Source organism: Amaranthus tricolor, chromosome 4 (genome assembly GCF_026212465.1).
Source record: "Amaranthus tricolor cultivar Red isolate AtriRed21 chromosome 4, ASM2621246v1, whole genome shotgun sequence".
NCBI classification, from domain to species: domain Eukaryota; kingdom Viridiplantae; phylum Streptophyta; class Magnoliopsida; order Caryophyllales; family Amaranthaceae; genus Amaranthus; species Amaranthus tricolor.
The window spans coordinates 9829406-9848773 of NC_080050.1; the positions used below are offsets into that span (position 1 = coordinate 9829406).

Sequence of the window (19368 nt, forward strand, 5' to 3'; positions counted from 1 at the left end):
CACGAGCCGATATGCTCAAAATTAGTTCATGTAAAGAAACGATTCACACATACTTCTACTTTAAATTGATGGAAGGACTTATGTTGTGTTGAGTTAATGATTTTGACTTGTATTGAATGAATTGTGTGCGTGCTAGGGTAATCGGAAACTCATGTTGAATGGGTGATAGCGGTTACTTGGTATTTAGTTTGGTATGGCAAAGTAGTTAAGGGAACTCATTAGTTCTACTCATAACTTATATAGGTGCCCATTTTGTAAGAGGAAAGTAGAGACTTGGTCGGGTGATTTTGTGACTTTTGATCGTGCAGTGACGCTTACAGGTACGTACACGCAGTAACTAACCCTTATATGCAATTTCCCTTAAGACATTATTGTTTATTGTGATAATATGTATTGTATCGAAACTATGAGGTGCTAGTGAGAAAACTTTATATATGAAGGGTCATCGATTATGAAATCCCTGAGCTTAGAATAGTTTAGAGAATGAGAGTGTTAGTAGAAGGCGGGGACCACCCCCTTATTTATTTAAGAATTAGATTATGCCTTAATTGGAGTTAGAATGACTCATTTATAGGTGAATTTCATATTTTGATGAGTGGCTCAGTGGGTTTTGGCGTGCTGCTATCCCAAGGCGCTCATTATTAGTCGAAAGTTATTCCTATCTGATAAAGTATTAGATTATGATTAGCTGGCGTGACTGAACTGGATTATGTTCGGTTGATTTATTAGTTCCCTAGGTGAGGTTCGACCGGACCACCATAAGGGGGGTATGAGCATGCTTGGGTCACTGGGCGCCGGACAGCCGATACCGCCCCTTGACCGAGGTGTTACCATGCGGACCTTGTAAACCCCAATATAGTGGCCTCTTCACTGGTTTAGAACCTTAGTGTCTTAGTTTTTCCCGAAGGTAGGACCTGAGAGGGTCAGCTGGAGGGGGCATGAGCTCGTACTTTGCCATGGGCGCCGGATGGCCGATAACGCCCTTGGCCGTGTCACTATGCCAGGAAGTAGAGAAAGATCCACTGATAGATTATTATTCAGTGATAGAAAATTTATTCATTGATCGAAAATTATTTAATGATAGAAGGTTTATTCTTTGATAGAAAGCTTACACATTGATAGAAAGTTTACTTTTTGATAGAATATTTACTCATTGATAGAACATCTACTTATCGATAGAATAGTTTATGCTAGTGAGAAGTGTGCGTAAGTTAAGTTACCTCAAGGGTATTACGGACTATGATCACCCTTACCTTAAGATAGACAAGCTCTATAAGGTCATGTGTTAGGTATTCTATTAATTCCTTGGTCGAGTTGATACTATACGTGTTTTGTAAGAGTTTATGTTTGAAAAGAGGAGCGTGAAGACCTGCATTCTACCCAAGAACACATGGTTCGGGTTGGAAAGCACGTAATGAAATTAAGAAGTATAAGTGGCCGATAAACGGTTACTATCTGTGCTTGCGTTTTATGAAATCATCTTATGTTGTTTTATGATATAATGCTATCTAGTAGTTGGCCTTATTATATTTGATGCTAGTTACTGACGTGTATGTGTTTGTGTTTATGTTTGATTGTTGATGACTTTATATGATTGTCCTGCTATGACTGTAACACCCCGGCGCCTCGGACCGCTGGTGACTACTCATGGAGACTGTAACTAGCCCCATAAACCAACACAAATCTTTCCAGCGCACTTTGACCTCACTCGTGCGCACCCGGGAACACTTCCCAGGAGGTCACCCATCCTAAGATTGCTCCCCACCAAGCACGCTTAACTGTGGAGTTCTTAGCAAATGGGCTCCTTAGAAAAGAAGATGCACCTTGTTGATACGAGTAGTCTATCAATCTTTTTTTTCAAGATAAATTTGGGGTATTACACTCACCCCCACTTAAGAATACAACGTCTTCGTTGGACCGTAACTTTAGGATCTTTTCCCCGCCAGGTGCACTGAACACTATCAGCCACGGTCGCAGGGTTGCTCTGATACCATTTGTAACACCCCGGCCCCTCGAACCGCTGGTGACTACTCATGGAGACTGTTGACTAGCCCCACAAACCAACACAAGTCTTTCCAACGCACTTTAGCCTCGCTCGTGCGCACCCGGGAACACTTCCCAGGAGGTCACCTATCCTAAGATTGCTCCCATCCTAAGATTGCTCCCCACCAAGCACGCTTAACTGTGGAGTTCTTAGCAAATGGGCTCCCTAGAAAAGAAGATGCACCTTGTTGATATGAGTAGTCTATCAATCTTTTTTTTCAAGTTAAATTTGGGGTATTACAATGACATATTGGCCTTTGGTCTAATGTCGAGCAGCAGGAGGATCATAGACAGGCGTAGCAGGTACTGGAGCTTCTTTTGCATTGCATTGCATTTGGGGAGAGTGATAAGGGCGAAGCATAACCTATGTCATATCACTATCTTTCGATTTTGTAGCTCTTGTTATCTTTGGTAAATTTTGGTTGTATATGTTTTGTTATGAGGCCTTGTGTCCTCCCTCGTATATTTGTATTTCCGCTACGTAGTTTATAACTCTGTATGGTTTTAAGGAATTAAGTCTTTTTAAACGCAAACGTCGACACTGGAACCACGATCCATGCTTGGCATGTTGATTTGAGAAGCTGGCGACGAATCATTGCGCCGTGACATAGTTTTGATAGGCCATTGGTGCCTTTACTTTATTAGCTTCTAAATAACTTTTGTTTTTCTACAAAAACGCACAATTTTAAGGCAGATGCTGCCGAAATTTCCACTCACTCACCTTTTTAATTAATCTTTAGCGTTTATTTTAATTATGTTCCCTTTTCTTTTTATGTAAAACTCGAATTTCCACCCTTCTTTCACAATTCTGGTTTCGTTTAAGGGGTTGGAAATTCAGGGGTGTTACAACAAGGCACTAAGGTGGGCCTTGGTGGTGGTGCAGGTAGCCGCTAGCTGCTGGTGGGAGGTGCAAAACGCGGTTGCTGCTGCTGTTTGGGAGCGTATGCAGCCGGCTGTTGCCGTGGAGGGTGAAGGGTAGAGGGTGGAGTTCAAGGCTGCCGCAGCTTGTGTACTGGTGGAGGGTGTCGCGCGTGGAAGGGGAGAAATTCTTTTGGCGACGGTTTGGAGTCAGAAAGCATTGAAGGAGATGGGATGAGAGGGAACACGTGGGTTACTTTGTTTGTGAGGGAAATGAGGGCTCTCACTAGAAACCCTAGCTCATCTTATATTAGGGTGAATTTTCTAACAAGACCTAATTAAAAAGCCTAGCTTTATGCTCACAAATTTTTAATAAAAAATTTAATTTTAATTCGAACCTCTATAGTTTAGTGACCGCAAATGTATTTTTAATATAAATATATTAATATTTAAATTCATATATAAAAGAAATTTGTTAAAACTAGCTCAAAAATAATTTAATATAATTAAAAAATCTCCAAAAGTTATTATAATAATAATTAATGACATTATAAAAATGACAGGATGTTACAAACACTTTGAAAAGAAGAGTAACAAAAGTGCATACCTTTAAAATTATTAAAATTTTTATTAAACTAAAGATGTGAAAGTTTTTTTTTTTTCTCTCTCCAAAATTTTGTGGTTGAATATGGTGTTACTCTATGGAAGCAAACTTATAAAGAAGGAGGAGGATGACCAGTTGAATGTAAAGTTTAGTCGTAACTTGGAATAGCCGATTTGTTTTTTCGAGGGTCCATTCGCATCAAAATGAAGACAAATATTGGATTATTTAAAGTTTTTCAAAAGGTGGATTATTTACTGGTAATGAGCAATAGATTGAATTATTCAGGATAAATTTTTCAAAAATTTATGTGGTTCACCATCAGTCAATTGTATAACTACCTCCATTAGGCCCATGAATAATATTTACTATAATATTAATAACAAATATTGAGATAACGGAGAGTATTTTATCTACCTCAAGTCCTCAACTCTAAAATTTTTTCTCTCTCCTTTGGAACAAAAAATTATAACTGGACCGTTTTATATCGAGATCACCATACAAAGAGATTTTTAATCCTTATAGAAATAGAAAAAAACTTGATAAAAAAAAAAAAATTACCCAGGATATTTCAATCTTTTACTGGTTTTCCTACAATAATTATAACTTTTGATTAACCATGAATAATTTTATTATATAAGAGGTACTTGATAAGAATACACTAAGGTAACCTTTTACTTATATAACAAGTCATTTTGCTTTAGAAATTGTATAAAGTAAATATTCCCTCTGTTTTCTAATGTTCTTCTAATTAAGAATATTTCACTTTAAGGAGAGAGAAATTTGATTAATGTTTTTGACATATATTTAGAAGATAAAATATATCCATAAGATCTTGTTGAATTCGGCTTGAGGTTTAAAATTTGCTTTAAAAACTGTGCAAAAAGTAAACGATAAGAACAAAAAAGAACAGATAGAGTACAAAATTAAATCATAAAAAATTTAAAAACTTTTAAAAAACTAATAAGAGAAATCAAATATGTTTATTTTTAATATTCACTTTTCTTAGCTTTTAATATTTTTGATATTTGACTTTATTTTTCTTTTTTTTAGCAACTAACCTGCAAAAATCGATCATCATTTAGGCAACAATATTTTTGGGTAAGTGACTCTAAAATTGGAATTATTCATAGTCAATCAAAAATAGAGATTACTATAGGAAAATCAATAAAAAAATATTGGATTATTCAAAATAATTTTTCCTAAAAAAAGGATGATCAATCCTTTAAAATAAGGAAACAATCATTATAAGAATCATCATATAATCATTTAATCCTATCATATCATATCATACAATATTATATAAAATATTCCTGGGTAAGTTTATTTTTTAATATCAACTTTTCTTAGTTTTAGTTTTTAATATTTTTGATTTTTGATTTGATTTTTCTTTTTTTTTTAGCAATTAACATACAAAAATCGATCACCGTTTGGGCAACAATGTTTTTGAATAGGTGACTCTAAAATTGAGATTATTCACGTTTAATTAAAAGTCGAGATTATTGTAGAAAAATCAATAAAATGTCAAATTATTTTGGGTAATTTTTCCTAAAAAAAGAATAATCAATCCTTAAAAATAGGAAAACAATCATAACATGAATCATCATATAATCATATTATATCATACAATTTTGTAATAGTGTTGGAAAATTTCAAGTGTCATCTCTTCTAAAGAGGCATGACAAATGAAAAAGTATCTTTGAATGTGAAATAATTACATGTCATATTGATTAATTTTTATTTACAACAGTATGACTAAAAATGATAATTGGATAAATTAAAACATATAGCAATAATTAAGGAAATAAATATAGTAAAATTTTTGACTTAATGTATGCTTTGTTTCAGATGGGAAATAAGATCAAAAGATTATGTAAAGTAAATTATAGTTGATTACATGACAATATTTATCTAATTTAGAATCTAATATTTTTTTTGTTTAAAATTGGAGCTAAATTAGGTAATGTATTTGTATGATTTACTATGGTAATTCTATATAGTTAACTTAGAATTTAACATATTCAATTGAATGAAAAAAAGTTGTGTATTGCGTAAATAATTTTTAAAAAGGTCAATAATTATGTTTTGATTTAAAAAAGTTATGTATTTGGTAATTTTAATAACGATAGTATATAATTGCATTAATTGAAACTCTTTTTGATATATATTTTGTACTAACGAATTTGTGCCAAGTACAAATAATATAACAATTTTAGTGGAAAATAACATATGTCAAACTCATAAAGGGCTGACAAATAGTTGCTTTTCATTGATTGTAATTTGCATACATTGCAAATTTAACATTAAATAACTTTTTAAATATCCTTAAATGATTGAAAATATTTATAATCAATTAGCTTTTTAAATAGATACAAAAAATAAAAAATTTGTAAATAAAGTATTAGAAGGACTTTAAAACTTTTCAAATATGCTAATTGCTAATAATATCTTATAAATATTATAGAGTTAATGACAATCATGTTTATATGTTAGGTTGGTTTCCGACCTAAGCTTGTTTTGATTATGTTATAGTTTCTAGAGTAACTAGCATAAATGATTTGAAAATATTAATATGTGACTAGCGTGATAAATATATCATCGAACTATGAATTGTTTTATTCAAACGGGTTTTCAAAACCTCGAAAATATGATTAAATATTTTTATTATGAAATCTATATATATAGCCATTAATTATTTTTACAATAACACAAATGTTTTGTTGTTATAAGTAATTTAAGTCGATTATTATATTTTAATGGACATATTATAATTTGTATTTATGTGTAATTTTATATTACTAAAAGCCATGCCTTGTACGAATTCATATACTAGTATAATAGTTAATCCTAAAAGTAGAAAAACATTCTCTACCTTGACTTGCATTCATTTTAGCAATAAATAATTCCCAAAACCAAAAGCAACTTCCGCTACAAAAAAGCATCTCTTTTGATTGTCAAAAATAGTTGGAATTTAGTCGGTATTGCTCTATTCCAACTGAATTTTGATTGTTGTTGACAGTCGGATCAAATATAATTGGTAAAAAAAATTAGTCAGAAATGTTAGGTAATTGTCGGAATTACAATATTTTCCTACTAACAATCAATTGAAAATTGCCGACTAACAAATAGCAGGAAATTATTTTCCTATGAGATTTGAATCATGATATTTTTCTACTATGCTTTAAGTATACGACTTTAGAATCCATGATGCAGTACGGACAAGCGTGAAGGCGAGATGTACTCCATCCAAAATCGTCGAATAAACTAGAAAGTAACTGATTGTCCACATCAATATTGCACGAAGCATAATGTTCTCCCGCTTTGAGACATTGAACTTCTGAATCTCATTTTCCCACAATAACTTCAACTCGTATATTAATGCTACAGTAACAAGTCAATCTTATGTTTAGGATTACTAGGCCAAGACACGATACTTCATCATGCACATCCAAGAAGGAAGGTTATACGATATCAAAATAACGAGCCACAATGAACATTGTTGACTTGAACTGCCAAATGGGTTGAAACCATTATTACACAAACCCAACTACAATATAGTAACCTAACACTCGCAAGTTATTCTGATTCACTCCTAATAATAAGACCTTCTTTAAGAATCATATCTTATCTCAGTTTTAGCAAATACTATTTTAATAAATAAAGTTTGGAGTTTGATTTTCATTTTAACACTTCTTCCTCTAAACCTACTCTGAATAGAAAAAAAACCAACATCATTTCATTATGAGCAAAAGTAATAATACTTCTATTAAGGAATAAGATCAAAATAGTACTTCTATCATTCCATAATATGCTAATCAAACGTGCAAATTAAATGGACACCACAATCCGATAAGAGCATAGACAATCTACTCAACAACCCACATAAGATTTAGACTTTTTGATTACAATTTCACAAATTAAAAAAGTTTTCACCAAACATAAATACACACCGTTTTTTTAAGAAATATATCTGAAGCCCAAATTATTGAAGATTAATGCCTACTTATCTTATTCTTAATGCCTATTTGCATTATCTTTAATACTTATCTACAGTATCATTAATGTCTACTTTCAATATCTTAAAAATCTACATCATTCTTAATATCTACTTACAATATTTCAAAAAATATATAATAACTCGATCCAATTAAAAATAATTTCTCAATAAGACCGGCTCTCAACAAGACCGGCTCTTAGAAATTCGTGAATCACTAATCACACATTCACATTCCCACTGAAATAGGCAACTTGTCCACTTGATTCTGTACACAAACTCCATTAATAAATTCACCCAAAAACCTTAGTCTGGAGTGCTAGCAGAATTTCTCGTGTCAAGGTTTTCACCTCTTTTCTAAAAAAACCTCTAGTTTCCACAATATCTGGAATTACCCTTTTATTTTCCATAACGTATTTGATTTTTAGATCTAATAATCTTTTGCATTTCAAGCATCACCATATTCAAATTAATTTAATTCAATAAACGATTATTCAAAACCCTGAACCCACTTTCTATTCTTGAAAAGATTCTCTTTTAGCATTTTAAATTTGCTTATTCCATTTTGGGTATGATTTCTTTTGCCTTTCATGATCTGGGTATTTCTTATTTTTGCTATTCAATTATTAATTTATGATTTGGGTCTTTAAGGTTTCATATTTTAATAATTAATAATAGTATAAAGTATCAAACTTGATTATACTTTTCAGTCAGTTTTGTAAAGATCTTTCATTTCTGCATTTACTTTTAAAAATGAGTATGATAAACCGAAAAAGGTGATTGATTTTTTAAATTTTGATTTTTTGATTTTTTGTTTTTGATGAAACAGCTATAGGGAAAAACTATGGAGTCAAGTGCAACAGCCATGAATGTCAAAACCAATATAACAGCAGCTGGAAAGAAACAATTTTTAGGAGAGAAAATCAAACAAAGTTTAAAGGGTAAAGATCTAAGAGCTGTATTTTCCAAGAATTTAAGTGCAGATAGCAAGGGAAGAAAGTTCAATAAGCCTGGAATTGCTTTCTCTGTTCTCACTTCTAATTTCAATCAAAGTGTCAAAGAGAATTTGGTATGATTTATAAAAAATTGGCATATTTTTTGTTTTATTAAGTAAATTTTGGTTATTTTCTTGAAGTGTAAAGTAAATTGAATGTCTTTTTGATGATTATTTTCTGTGCAGAAATTTGAGCCAGCATTGTTTGAAACTCCAAAAGCTGACCCCAAAAATGTGGCTGCAATTGTTTTAGGTGGTGGTGCTGGAACTCGTCTATTTCCTCTTACAAGCAGGAGAGCTAAACCAGCAGTATGATTTCTTAACTTTACCTTTCTTACCATGTTCGTAAAGTTTTGTAGAAAGTTCTTAAACTTTGCTGTTTTTTAGTTGTAGTGAAATTATGGCACAATAGTATTCCTATTCTTGTTGGATTAATTATGAGTTGATATTGTCGGTTTTTGTGCCTGTCACATAATTCACTAATCTCCTTGATTATAGTTGTTGATTTGGCCAGTTGATTTTATTAGCTGGTTTGACCAGCTGATTTTTCCAGCTGATGTTGAACCCGCTGCTATGAGCAGCTTGTTCAAAAACAACTTATTGTTTCAACCAGTTAATTTACCAAACATTAGCCAGCATTGGCTGGTTTGACCACCTAACCCTCTAATTGTATCAAAATAAGCTAAAGTTGCCCAATAAACTATTTTGCCAAACACCCCTTGAATTTTTATGAAATGCATAACTTTTCTTAACTTATTATGTTGAGTATAAACAAGTCTATATTAACTTTAGCAATTTAACTTGAAGGTGTAGAATGCATTTTTAGGGTGTTAAGAGTTGGAAATGAAGGCATAAGTCTCCATATGAATAGTTTTACTATTTTTGTATACTTAAAGCCTTCTATTTTTGTTAACATTTCCTATAAAACTTGTGTGATGTAGGTGCCAATCGGAGGATGTTACAGGCTCATCGATGTGCCTATGAGCAATTGCATCAACAGTGGCATTCGAAAGATTTTTATCCTTACACAATTCAATTCGTTCTCGTTAAATCGTCATCTTGCTCGGACATATAATTTTGGAGATGGTGTTAATTTTGCGGATGGCTTTGTGGAGGTAAGAAAGGACAATCATGCATGTCTACATCTTCAAACAACATCCTACTATTTTTGTGGTATGACATTAAGTTGCTGACCTCATCTTGCTTTGGAGTGAACCTTGCACACTAAATTGATGGGCTTAGTTGTCATGTAGCACTTTGTAATGAAATTGACATTTTGGCATTTGTTTTCTGTACAATATGAATGATGACGACTAAATAATTTTGGAAAGTGATGCTCGCTATCAAGGGTTATTATGGACTATTAGTAAAATGACTCGTTAAAATCATACACAATTCTTATTTATATGCTTATTTATCTGAAGTTATAGATAATAATAGATATTAGAGGTCAATTGGAAACGAGGGAAATGTTGCATACATCCGACCCAAATTTTGTATCTTGGCAGTTGCCACTTAATGGCATAAGGGTAATGAAATGTTGCAAATTGAAGCTTCTCATCAACTTGCAAAACAGTTTTAATTAGTAAAAACTTTTCGGGTAGTAATTGATATGATTAATACAAGGAGACATGGTTTTTGAATCCGCATAGGTTTTTGCTGCGACTCAAACGCCTGGAGAAGCAGGAAAGAGGTGGTTCCAGGGCACTGCTGACGCAGTGAGACAGTTTTTCTGGGTATTTGATGTATGTGATTAAGCCTCGTAAATTACATCTATAGGTGATTAGAACATTTCCGGGCTTGTTAGAACGGAGGTCTGTGATGATTTGTGCAGGATTCCAAGACCAAGGATGTTGAGCATATCGTTATTTTATCTGGTGATCATCTTTACCGAATGGATTACATGAATTTTGTGCAGGTAATCATTTCATAAACCATTACGCCTATATAGAGCGTATGCTCGAAAGTTGGATTGAAAAGTTTTTAATACATGGTTTTTTTATTCTGACAGAAGCATATTGACACCAATGCTGATATTACAGTTTCATGTATACCCATGGATGACAGGTTTGCATTCAGTACTATTCTTCATTTTAAATTCTACACTCGTAAAGATTTCTAATATACTAAAGAGGTGATCATTAGTCTATGATAAATTTGGGCTTGTACACAAGACCCACACGTTAGGATACTTGACTAGACACAAACCCGACAAGGGTTCCATTCTAAAACCGCTTGGTATTAGGAGTAGCCCATCAAGTATACTTTCTCCGTTTTGAAAAATTACTACATTTCGATTATGGGCACTATTCATCTTTCAAGTTTATTTTATATATTGCGGCTAATATGTAAGTAAAATTATAGTCAACTAGAATCTAGTTTGAATTGTCTAATCGCATACTTTCATAATATTAACTTTTTATAATTTTTAAATGTGTATAATTCAACATATAAATAAACAAAATAACGCATTAGATTGCGTAAAAAGTCAAATGTAGCAAGTAAAATGGAACGGAGGAAGTATATGTTAGTCAACCTCTCTTATTTTTCGTTGTGAGATCACATGTGGGTTATTTTCCAACAGTCTACTCCATAGTAATCATGTGCAGTGTATTTTTAAACATATTGGTGTTAATGTCAAAGTTGACTCATATACAGCCGAGCATCAGACTATGGGTTGATGAAGATTGATCACACTGGGCAGATAGTCCAATTTGCAGAAAAACCAAAGGGCTCTGATCTTAAAGCAATGGTACACAAATTACTTCCTTTCTTATTGAATGATATCATTTGTTAGTATACTCTCTTTATGTTTTAAGGTTTTTTATTATTATTATTTTTGATTTATCCCAATGATGATGGTTGTTTCCGTTCTCTTATGGTAGCAAGTAGATACAATGGTTCTTGGGCTCTCCGACATGGAAGCCAGGGCAAACCCGTATATTGCATCAATGGGTGTTTATGTTTTTCGAACCGATGTACTGAAGGAGCTTCTCAATAGGAAATACCCCTCGAGCAATGATTTTGGGTCTGAGATTATTCCATCAGCTGTAGGAGATTACAATGTTCAGGTAACGGGATGTTACACTCAAATCCTTATGTTTCTATAAATATTGCATCTTACAACATCAACCACAACAATAGCAGAGCCATAAACCCAAAAGACTGGGGCCGGCCACCATTTTAGAAAATCCTAGACCCGAATCAACTGCATACTGATTTTGAGATGTAATTGTCGTAACTCGTAAGTTGCTAACTCCTTGCAGGCGTATTTATTCAATGACTACTGGGAGGATATTGGGACAATAAAATCTTTCTTTGACGCTAATTTGGCACTTACAGAACAGGTTTGTTTTTCTTGCATTGCATACTTATTTGTGACAAGGCCGTTTTGAATGATGGTACGAACACTTTATTTAGTAATAAGAGTGAGAAGAAAGTAAGTCTTTGCCCGTATAATGTTATCAATTGAATAGAGTCGATCATTTGTTGAACTCGATATTTTTTTTGCAATGCAGCCTCCTAAATTTGAATTTTATGACCCAAAGACACCTTTTTATACATCTGCCAGATTTCTGCCTCCTTCAAAGGTTGACAGATGCAAGGTATAAATTAGTCTACTTTCTGTACTATTTCACTGTTTTATTTTGTGGCTATCTCCCGCCATACCAACTTTCTTTTCTTGCTAGATTGTCGATTCCATAGTATCCCATGGTTGTTTCATTCATGATTGCGTCATCCAACACTCCATCGTCGGAGTTCGCTCAAGATTGGAGTCCGGAGTCGAGTTTCAGGTTTGTTTTCTTATTGGTTCAACAAACATCCTCTAGAAACTAGAATACCATCACTTAATGCTATGTTTGAGAACGATGATTCCATTTGGAAATAACTTTCCAAACCTTGTCCTTCACAAATTCTTTTTTATGATTTCATAATTGAAATGAATTACCTTCCCAAACACAACCTAATAAAATGCACTAGCTTCTTCTTTCTTGCTATATCCGAGTAAGGTCTAAATGCTCTTCATGTTTGGTTTTGCAGGACACTATGATGATGGGTGCTGATTATTATCAAACCGAATCCGAAATCGCCTCTCTGCTTGCAGAAGGGAAGGTTCCTATTGGTGTTGGACGAAACACAAAAATTAGGTAATTTTCTCATCGTCTCTTTTTCTGTCTCTCGCTTCCATGTGCAGTTCTCTATGCTTGACATGTATAGAGCGGAGCATAGACGAAGACAAATCCTTTCTTCTAACTAATCTACATTATACATTTGTATAGGAACTGCATAATTGACAAGAATGCTAAAATCGGAAAAGATGTGGTAATCGCAAATACGGATGTAAGTTTCTCGAGTACTCTCTTAGCTTCTGAATATACTTCCACCATTCCCTATTATTTGCTTACTCGGCCTCTGGCATTTAAATTGATGGGACAAAAAATAAAATCCGGGTTTGGATGGAGAAACAGTAAGAGAAAGCTCACTAAAAAACGCAAGTGCACAAAATAGACCCGCATCTGATACTGTATCCACACACTAATGCTACTATTTGCCAGGGTGTTGAAGAAGCGGACAGACCAAACGAAGGCTTCTACATCAGGTCAGGCATAACCATCATATTGAAGAACACAACCATACAAGACGGTTTAATAATCTAGATTTAGCCACTCAAACTTGTCGAGATGAACTAAATTATGCATATTTAGTTTTCCACTTACATAAACCACGAGTCCCTCGTGTGTGTATAGAATTATATCATTATAATCATTTGAGAAGCTAAGGGAGCATTTTTTTTCCTACGTACTTTCACTTATGATCCTGATTCTTCCCTTTAGGCTGGAGAGTTTCTGTGACTGTTCAGAAATTATTCCAGCAATGGAAGATGCTTCAGTTAGGAGTATCTCGTACCCATCTCGGAAATTGTCCAGTCCATCGGTTAATAACTGCCAGAACAGCCCACCAGCGGCAGGCCCTCCTTGGCTAGCCGATGAATAGATGGAAGAGTAAGTTATATTGTAGAGCTGGTCTCTATCAAACGACGAGTAGCCTGAGATTTTGTATGATTTACCAAATTCTGCAAATATGACTGGCTTCTTAAGGATGTTTTGTGAGTCGAAAATGTGTTGTTGCACCCATCGCTGGTGGAAGGATAGTTGTGCTTCACCAGTTGAACCATTAAGCCTGTAGAAGGTAAACTTTGTTTTCTAACGCGATAGACTTTCATAAAGCGGTAAAATGATATTTGTAGCAAACTTAAGAGTATTGTTTTGACAGTTAAACATCTGTTATAAAGAAATGATTAATTTACGAATTATAATTCTAAAGTTTTGGAATTTTGTGAATTATAGCCTTAATGTTTATATTTTGCGAATTACAACCACCTAAGTATTAAAGTTTACAACGTTCAGGCCAAGTTATAGAATTCCTACCACTTAAATTAAAATTGAGACCATTAAAGATGGTTAGAATTATGCGATTTGATTTAAGTGTTGTAGACTTTAATACTTTAATATGTGTAATTTGTAAAAGTCCTAAAGTTTAGCGTTGTAATTCGCAAATTATTATGTAGAAATTTACCATTGATCAGGGTAAGAGTGAACGGTAGCAAAGTCGATATCAGGAATCTGATTATTGGCAATGAAGTCAGTTCCTTGTTGGATATGATTTGGATTATATTGTTTCTTGTCATCTCCATAGAAGCCTTCTAGTCCAATATCTACAAGGTGGTTTGTATCTATGGATTTCAAGTAGGCAGCCATTTCAGTAATCCACACCTGAATTGTACAGATTTTAAATTGCTTAAAATATTAAATATTATGAGTCTATGACTAGAGAAGGTGTGAGTAAAAGCTGAGTAAACTTAGTAATTTTTTAAGGAAAATTTACCTATAATAATTTATCTTTTTCATGATATTCTTATAATAATTCCAATTATTAATTAATTATGAATAATCTCAATATTAGAGGGTATGTTTTTATCGTAAACCTAGTAACCATATGACTTGCTATAGAAAGTTTTATTTTTTAAAAAAAGATAAATTACAAATAAAATCTCGAAAAAAATATAAATTTTTTTTAAAAAAAAATTCTATTTTTTTTTTATTATTTAGAATTTTTTATGTACATTTTCAAAAATTTTCTCTTATTTTACATTAATTTTTAGTTTATTTGTTTGATGAATTACCTACTATAGCAGGTTATCGGGTTACTCAAGTTTACTTTACACAAATACCCCTTAAAGTTAGAATTATTCATGATTAATTAATAAGAGTGATTATTATAGGAAAATCATGAAAACGTAGGTAATTTTTTTTATTGCACAAAAGCGACTAAAATATGTGATTATAATTCTCAAGCATCATGTAATTGAATTTATTGTCACCCACAAGTAAATAAGTAATAATAATGTACTTATGAGATTTATGTTTTGTCTCCGCTTCAAGAAAGATTTTGAATTCTGAGTCTTAAATAGTCTCCTCTTAGTTAGCCTTTGACAAAAAAATATATACCGGCATAACATATGATGCTAAATTGATTATTAGTAGTAAATGATGAAAATAATTTATAGTTAAAATTTTTAAGAATGATTTTGTATCATAAAAAGTTTTTGATTTATAAATTTTCGTTACCATTTAATATTACTTTTACATTAGGAAAAATTATCTAGAATAATCTAACCTTTACATGATTTTTCTACAATAATTCTACCTTGATTAACCATAATAATTCCAAATCTAGAAGGTATTTGTCTAGTGTAAACTTGAGTAACTATAGTAGGTAATTTATCAAAAAAGTAAACTGAAAATTAATTTAAAATTAGAGAAAAATTTTAAAAATTTACATAAAATACTCTGAATAGTGAAAAAAAATATTTTTTCCGACATTTGGTTTTAATTTATCTTTTTTAAAAAAATAAAACTTACCATAACAAGTCATCCGGTTACCGGATTAACTTTAGAAAAATATGCTTTAAAAATATGATTATTTATAATAAAATCATAAAAATGTAAAATTAATCTACATAATATTTTTCTTTAGATTATCATTCTCACTATTAACCCGATGGGTACTAACACTGCATGTGTCAGCGTAACAACAGGTTTATGAGGTCAGGCTTTCTATAGTTTCAACGGTTGGAGAATCATAGGTTTCATGCCTCACAAAAAGACTAAAAATAATGGATGTCTAACACTAGCTTATGAGTCTACGCATGTGAACCACTCATTAAATAAGGTGAAGAATAAAAGTAGCTTATTTAATTGTTGGTATTAAATAATAATAATCAGAATAATAATTTATATTGTAAATTCTATGCAAAATATACCATGTCATTTTCATTATAATGAAACATTTATTGTAAAAAAGTTTTTTCTTTTTATAAATTTTTGTTACCGCCTAACATCAATTTTTTAAATGGTAATACATTGAAATAAATTTTATGAACAAAATGAGATAATTGGTCTCTAACAAGCAAGACCATTAAACTTATTGAAAGATTTTCCTATGGAAATTATACTAACTTCTCATTACCATTTTGTCATTACAACTAACAGTCAAACGGAGCGTAAAAGTTCGTTTAATTGTTAGTATCAAATGATGGTAATAGTACGATTTATGAATTAAATTTTCTTGAAATATTGCATGTTATTTTCATGTTGATGACAAATTGACCATAAAAAAGTTGTTTTGTTCACATTTTATATTACCATTTAATACTATCTCTCTTAATAATAACACATTAGATTGAATTACGTGAAAAAATAAAATGATTGTAATAGAACAAACATGACGATAAAAGTTGTCAGTAAATTTTTATACAAAAATTACACTAAATTTCCATCATATAAAGCATCAGTGAAATCATTTTTAGTTATAAGAAATATTATTTTACTTAAATATCTTCATTTTAAACGTACAACAATAATGATCGTAGATAATTTCTTAAAACGTTTCAAAATTTAAAAATACACATTGCAACTCAACTATTTCATCTTTATGGTTGACTTTGTTTTATGGAATGCATTTTTTTTATTATAGGGTAAGTGTTGGAAATGAGTGAGCAGATAAGAATTAAACGCAAAACTTTTTTAAATGTAAATTTTCACTTCTTAAACACTTCCGAATTAAAATATAGGGGTAATTATTTTTAACAAAGAAAAATATTTTATTAAATTGTTATTATTATTATTATATTTTATAATTCATTAAACTAAAGTCATTTGTACCATAAATTTAAGTTGATCAAAACATGAGTTTAGCATAAGTCGTATGCCACAAGATTATGATTTATGGTACATAAATACATTAACATGAAATCTGGTTTGATTTTATGTAATTTCCCCAACCAACATAAATGAAAGCATGACTTTAGACCTGAAAATAAGGTGAAAAGTAGAGAATTTGTTTTTTTTTTCTATAAGAGTACTTCAAAGACGTCTCTTAAAATTTGCCTCATTTATAAAAAATTATTTAAAAAAAGTAATTTAAAGGAATAGAGTAGTTTATTGAGACAATTAGAAATCAATTGACTTGAGATACTCGCCTCGAAATATCTCATATCCACTCCTTATGTTTTCTTTACTTATCGTTTAATTTTTGTATAGATTGCAAAATTATTTTTTAACTTTAATATTTATTGTTACGCATTATAAAAATTATATAATATAAAAAATATATATATTAAGATAAATTTACGAGCTTTTATATAGATAAATTTTATCTTTTATTTATCTCTTAAAAATATTAATTAAATTTCACTCACGTGAAATATACTAAATAAAAATATTAGAGAATTGATGGAGTATATAAAAGGGAGAGAAGTACACAAATTGTTAAACGAGATAAATTCACCGTGAGACGTTCTCTAAATATGGGTTGAATATCCCAAATCCCAATTAATATAATTAATATCATATGAACTCCTTATTTTGAGTTCGTCTTATCGCAAGATGGTCCCTCACAAGAGTAGCTCAGACAAGTAAAAAGGAAATAAAATTGGGAAAAGGGAGGATGAAGAAGTAACCTGAAGAGTTTTTCCAGATAAATCTGAAGGGCATCTGGGTTCATTTATAAGTTCCCAAGCCATAATTGTTGTATCATCTTTGTATGCAACTCCTGTTATACTATTAACTCTTGTTAATACACTCTGCACAATAACCAAAAACAACCATTTGAATAATCACATTATTAATTTTGTGCTAATTATTACGAAATCAACAATTTTGGGCGAATATTATATACTAATACGACTAATATTGTACGAGTCATTAATTAGAATTTGTTTTACCTTAATATGATTTTTGTAGAATCCCTTAACAACAGGATTTGTGTAGAAATCATCCACAGATGAAATAAACTGTCCTTGAGTTTTAGCCCACTCCACATATTGTTTCTTCCCACCATAATCTTCATAATTATTCACTAAACTTAACACCAGCTTTATCCCATAATTCTTTGCCTCATATATCACAAAATCTAAACCCTTCACCAAAACAAAACACACAAAAAAACCCTTTTCCGTTATATACATACAAGTAACTAAATCATCAACAATAAAGTTTTATTTTTACTCTAATTGCAAAAAAATAAAAATAAAATAAAATAAAAGGGAAGGGGATTAGAAGGAAGGGAAACAGGGTCGTCTCCGAACTTTTATCAGCTTTTTGAGTATGTATGTTAAATTTTTAAGTGAAGATAATTATCAGTATTTTGTTTTCATTAAATTAAGTATTGATTCGTTTAATTAATTTCATTATAAAAATAAAAATTACGTATAAAAAAAAGAAAAAGAAGGAAGAAAAATGTAATTTACTTGGAACATTTGGTCATTGTAAGAGCCAGGGGAAGATTGAAGAGGTCTAGAACCACCATCACTGAAAGCCCAAGATCTTGCAATGGTGAGGCCATTGTTACGTGCTTGTTGAAAGGTAGTTGAAACTTTGTGCCTTTCAGTTTGAAAAGAAGCTTCATACATTAACCAGTATGCATTGAAACCATTTCCATAAAATGGGATCCCATTTAACCATAATTCAACTCCATTTCTTGTCATAAATTCATCTTCTGCTGTCACCCAAATTTGTTTTACTTTTAGTAGAAAAATCACCATAATTAATCCCCATTGCTTCATTTTTTATAATTTTATGCTTGGTGAAATTATTGGATTAGAATCAATTTTCTTAAGAATGAATGGGATAGGAATTAGCTATTAGGAATATAGGATGGTATTAATATATAATAGATTATTATTTTAAGGAAACTTTAGATAATTCTTTGTCTAATAACTTGCAAGTTTTTAGACATATGGTAAGGTGAGGTTGGACAGTTTCATTTTATGTTCAATCATACATATTATTACTTACTTCCTTCGTTCTGAAATACTTGCTGTATTTCGTTTTGGGCACTATTCATCGTTTAAGTTTATTTTGTATATTGTGGCTAATATGTAAGTAAAATATAGTTAAGTGGGATTTTATTCGAATCGTCTAATCGTATACTTTCATAATATTAACTTTTTATAATTTTTAGAAGTGCATAAGTCAACATATAAAATGAACAAAATAACACATTGAATTGCGTAAAAAGTCAAATGTAGCAAGTATAATGGAACGGAGGAAGTATTAATAAAACCCTTCAAAAATTACAAATATTATCCTTAGAGATATTAATAAAACCGTTGAAATATGACAAATATCATTCTTAGAGAACCTTGACAATTGCAATTATTTTGGTGGACAATAGTTGCTTATATGACAATACTTACCTAATTTAGAATTTAATTTTATTAAATTGGACCTGAATAAGGTAAATTATTTATATAATTTTATCATAGGAATTCTATATATCTGATCCAGAAATTGATATATTTAATTGAATGAAAAA

At 31.4% G+C, this 19368-nt stretch overlaps 2 protein-coding genes across 3 annotated transcripts; one reads left to right on the top strand and one right to left on the bottom strand.

The window, feature by feature from the left end:
- Nucleotides 1-7681: 7681 nt before the first annotated feature.
- On the top strand, nt 7682-13289 carry LOC130809785 (glucose-1-phosphate adenylyltransferase large subunit, chloroplastic/amyloplastic). Of its 2 annotated transcripts, none has more exons than XM_057675587.1 (15): nt 7682-7838; nt 8326-8565; nt 8677-8799; nt 9432-9605; nt 10143-10235; nt 10325-10408; nt 10502-10557; nt 11149-11242; nt 11376-11561; nt 11757-11837; nt 12009-12095; nt 12180-12284; nt 12532-12638; nt 12771-12831; nt 13047-13289. In XM_057675587.1, exons 2-15 carry the CDS (start codon nt 8341-8343, stop codon nt 13146-13148), a joined length of 1578 nt encoding a protein of 525 aa, XP_057531570.1. In that variant the 5' UTR covers nt 7682-7838; nt 8326-8340; the 3' UTR covers nt 13149-13289. The 2 variants fall into 2 exon arrangements, with proteins under 2 accessions (XP_057531570.1, XP_057531569.1); XM_057675586.1 differs by having other exon boundaries at nt 7686-8065.
- On the bottom strand, nt 13287-18782 carry LOC130809787 (mannan endo-1,4-beta-mannosidase 7-like). Its single transcript, XM_057675588.1, has 5 exons — nt 18302-18782; nt 17777-17971; nt 17513-17635; nt 14068-14264; nt 13287-13671 (listed from the first exon to the last, which is right to left on the bottom strand). The coding sequence occupies exons 1-5, from the start codon at nt 18614-18616 to the stop codon at nt 13287-13289; spliced, it is 1215 nt and encodes a 404-aa protein (XP_057531571.1). The 5' UTR covers nt 18617-18782.
- Nucleotides 18783-19368: the final 586 nt, after the last annotated feature.

Coding starts and splice junctions, on each gene's coding strand:
- LOC130809787 (XM_057675588.1), bottom strand. CDS start 18,616: ATGAAGCAATGGGGATTAATTATGGTGATTTTTCTACTAAAAGTAAAA. Junction 17,972..18,301: donor ACAATGACCAAATGTTCCAA/GTAAATTACATT, acceptor GTTTTGGTGAAG/GGTTTAGATTTTGTGATATA. Junction 14,265..17,512: donor TATCTGGAAAAACTCTTCAG/GTTACTTCTTCA, acceptor TGTACAATTCAG/GTGTGGATTACTGAAATGGC.
- LOC130809785 (XM_057675587.1), top strand. CDS start 8,341: ATGGAGTCAAGTGCAACAGCCATGAATGTCAAAACCAATATAACAGCA. Junction 10,236..10,324: donor AGTTTTTCTGGGTATTTGAT/GTATGTGATTAA, acceptor TGATTTGTGCAG/GATTCCAAGACCAAGGATGT. Junction 11,838..12,008: donor ATTTGGCACTTACAGAACAG/GTTTGTTTTTCT, acceptor TTTGCAATGCAG/CCTCCTAAATTTGAATTTTA.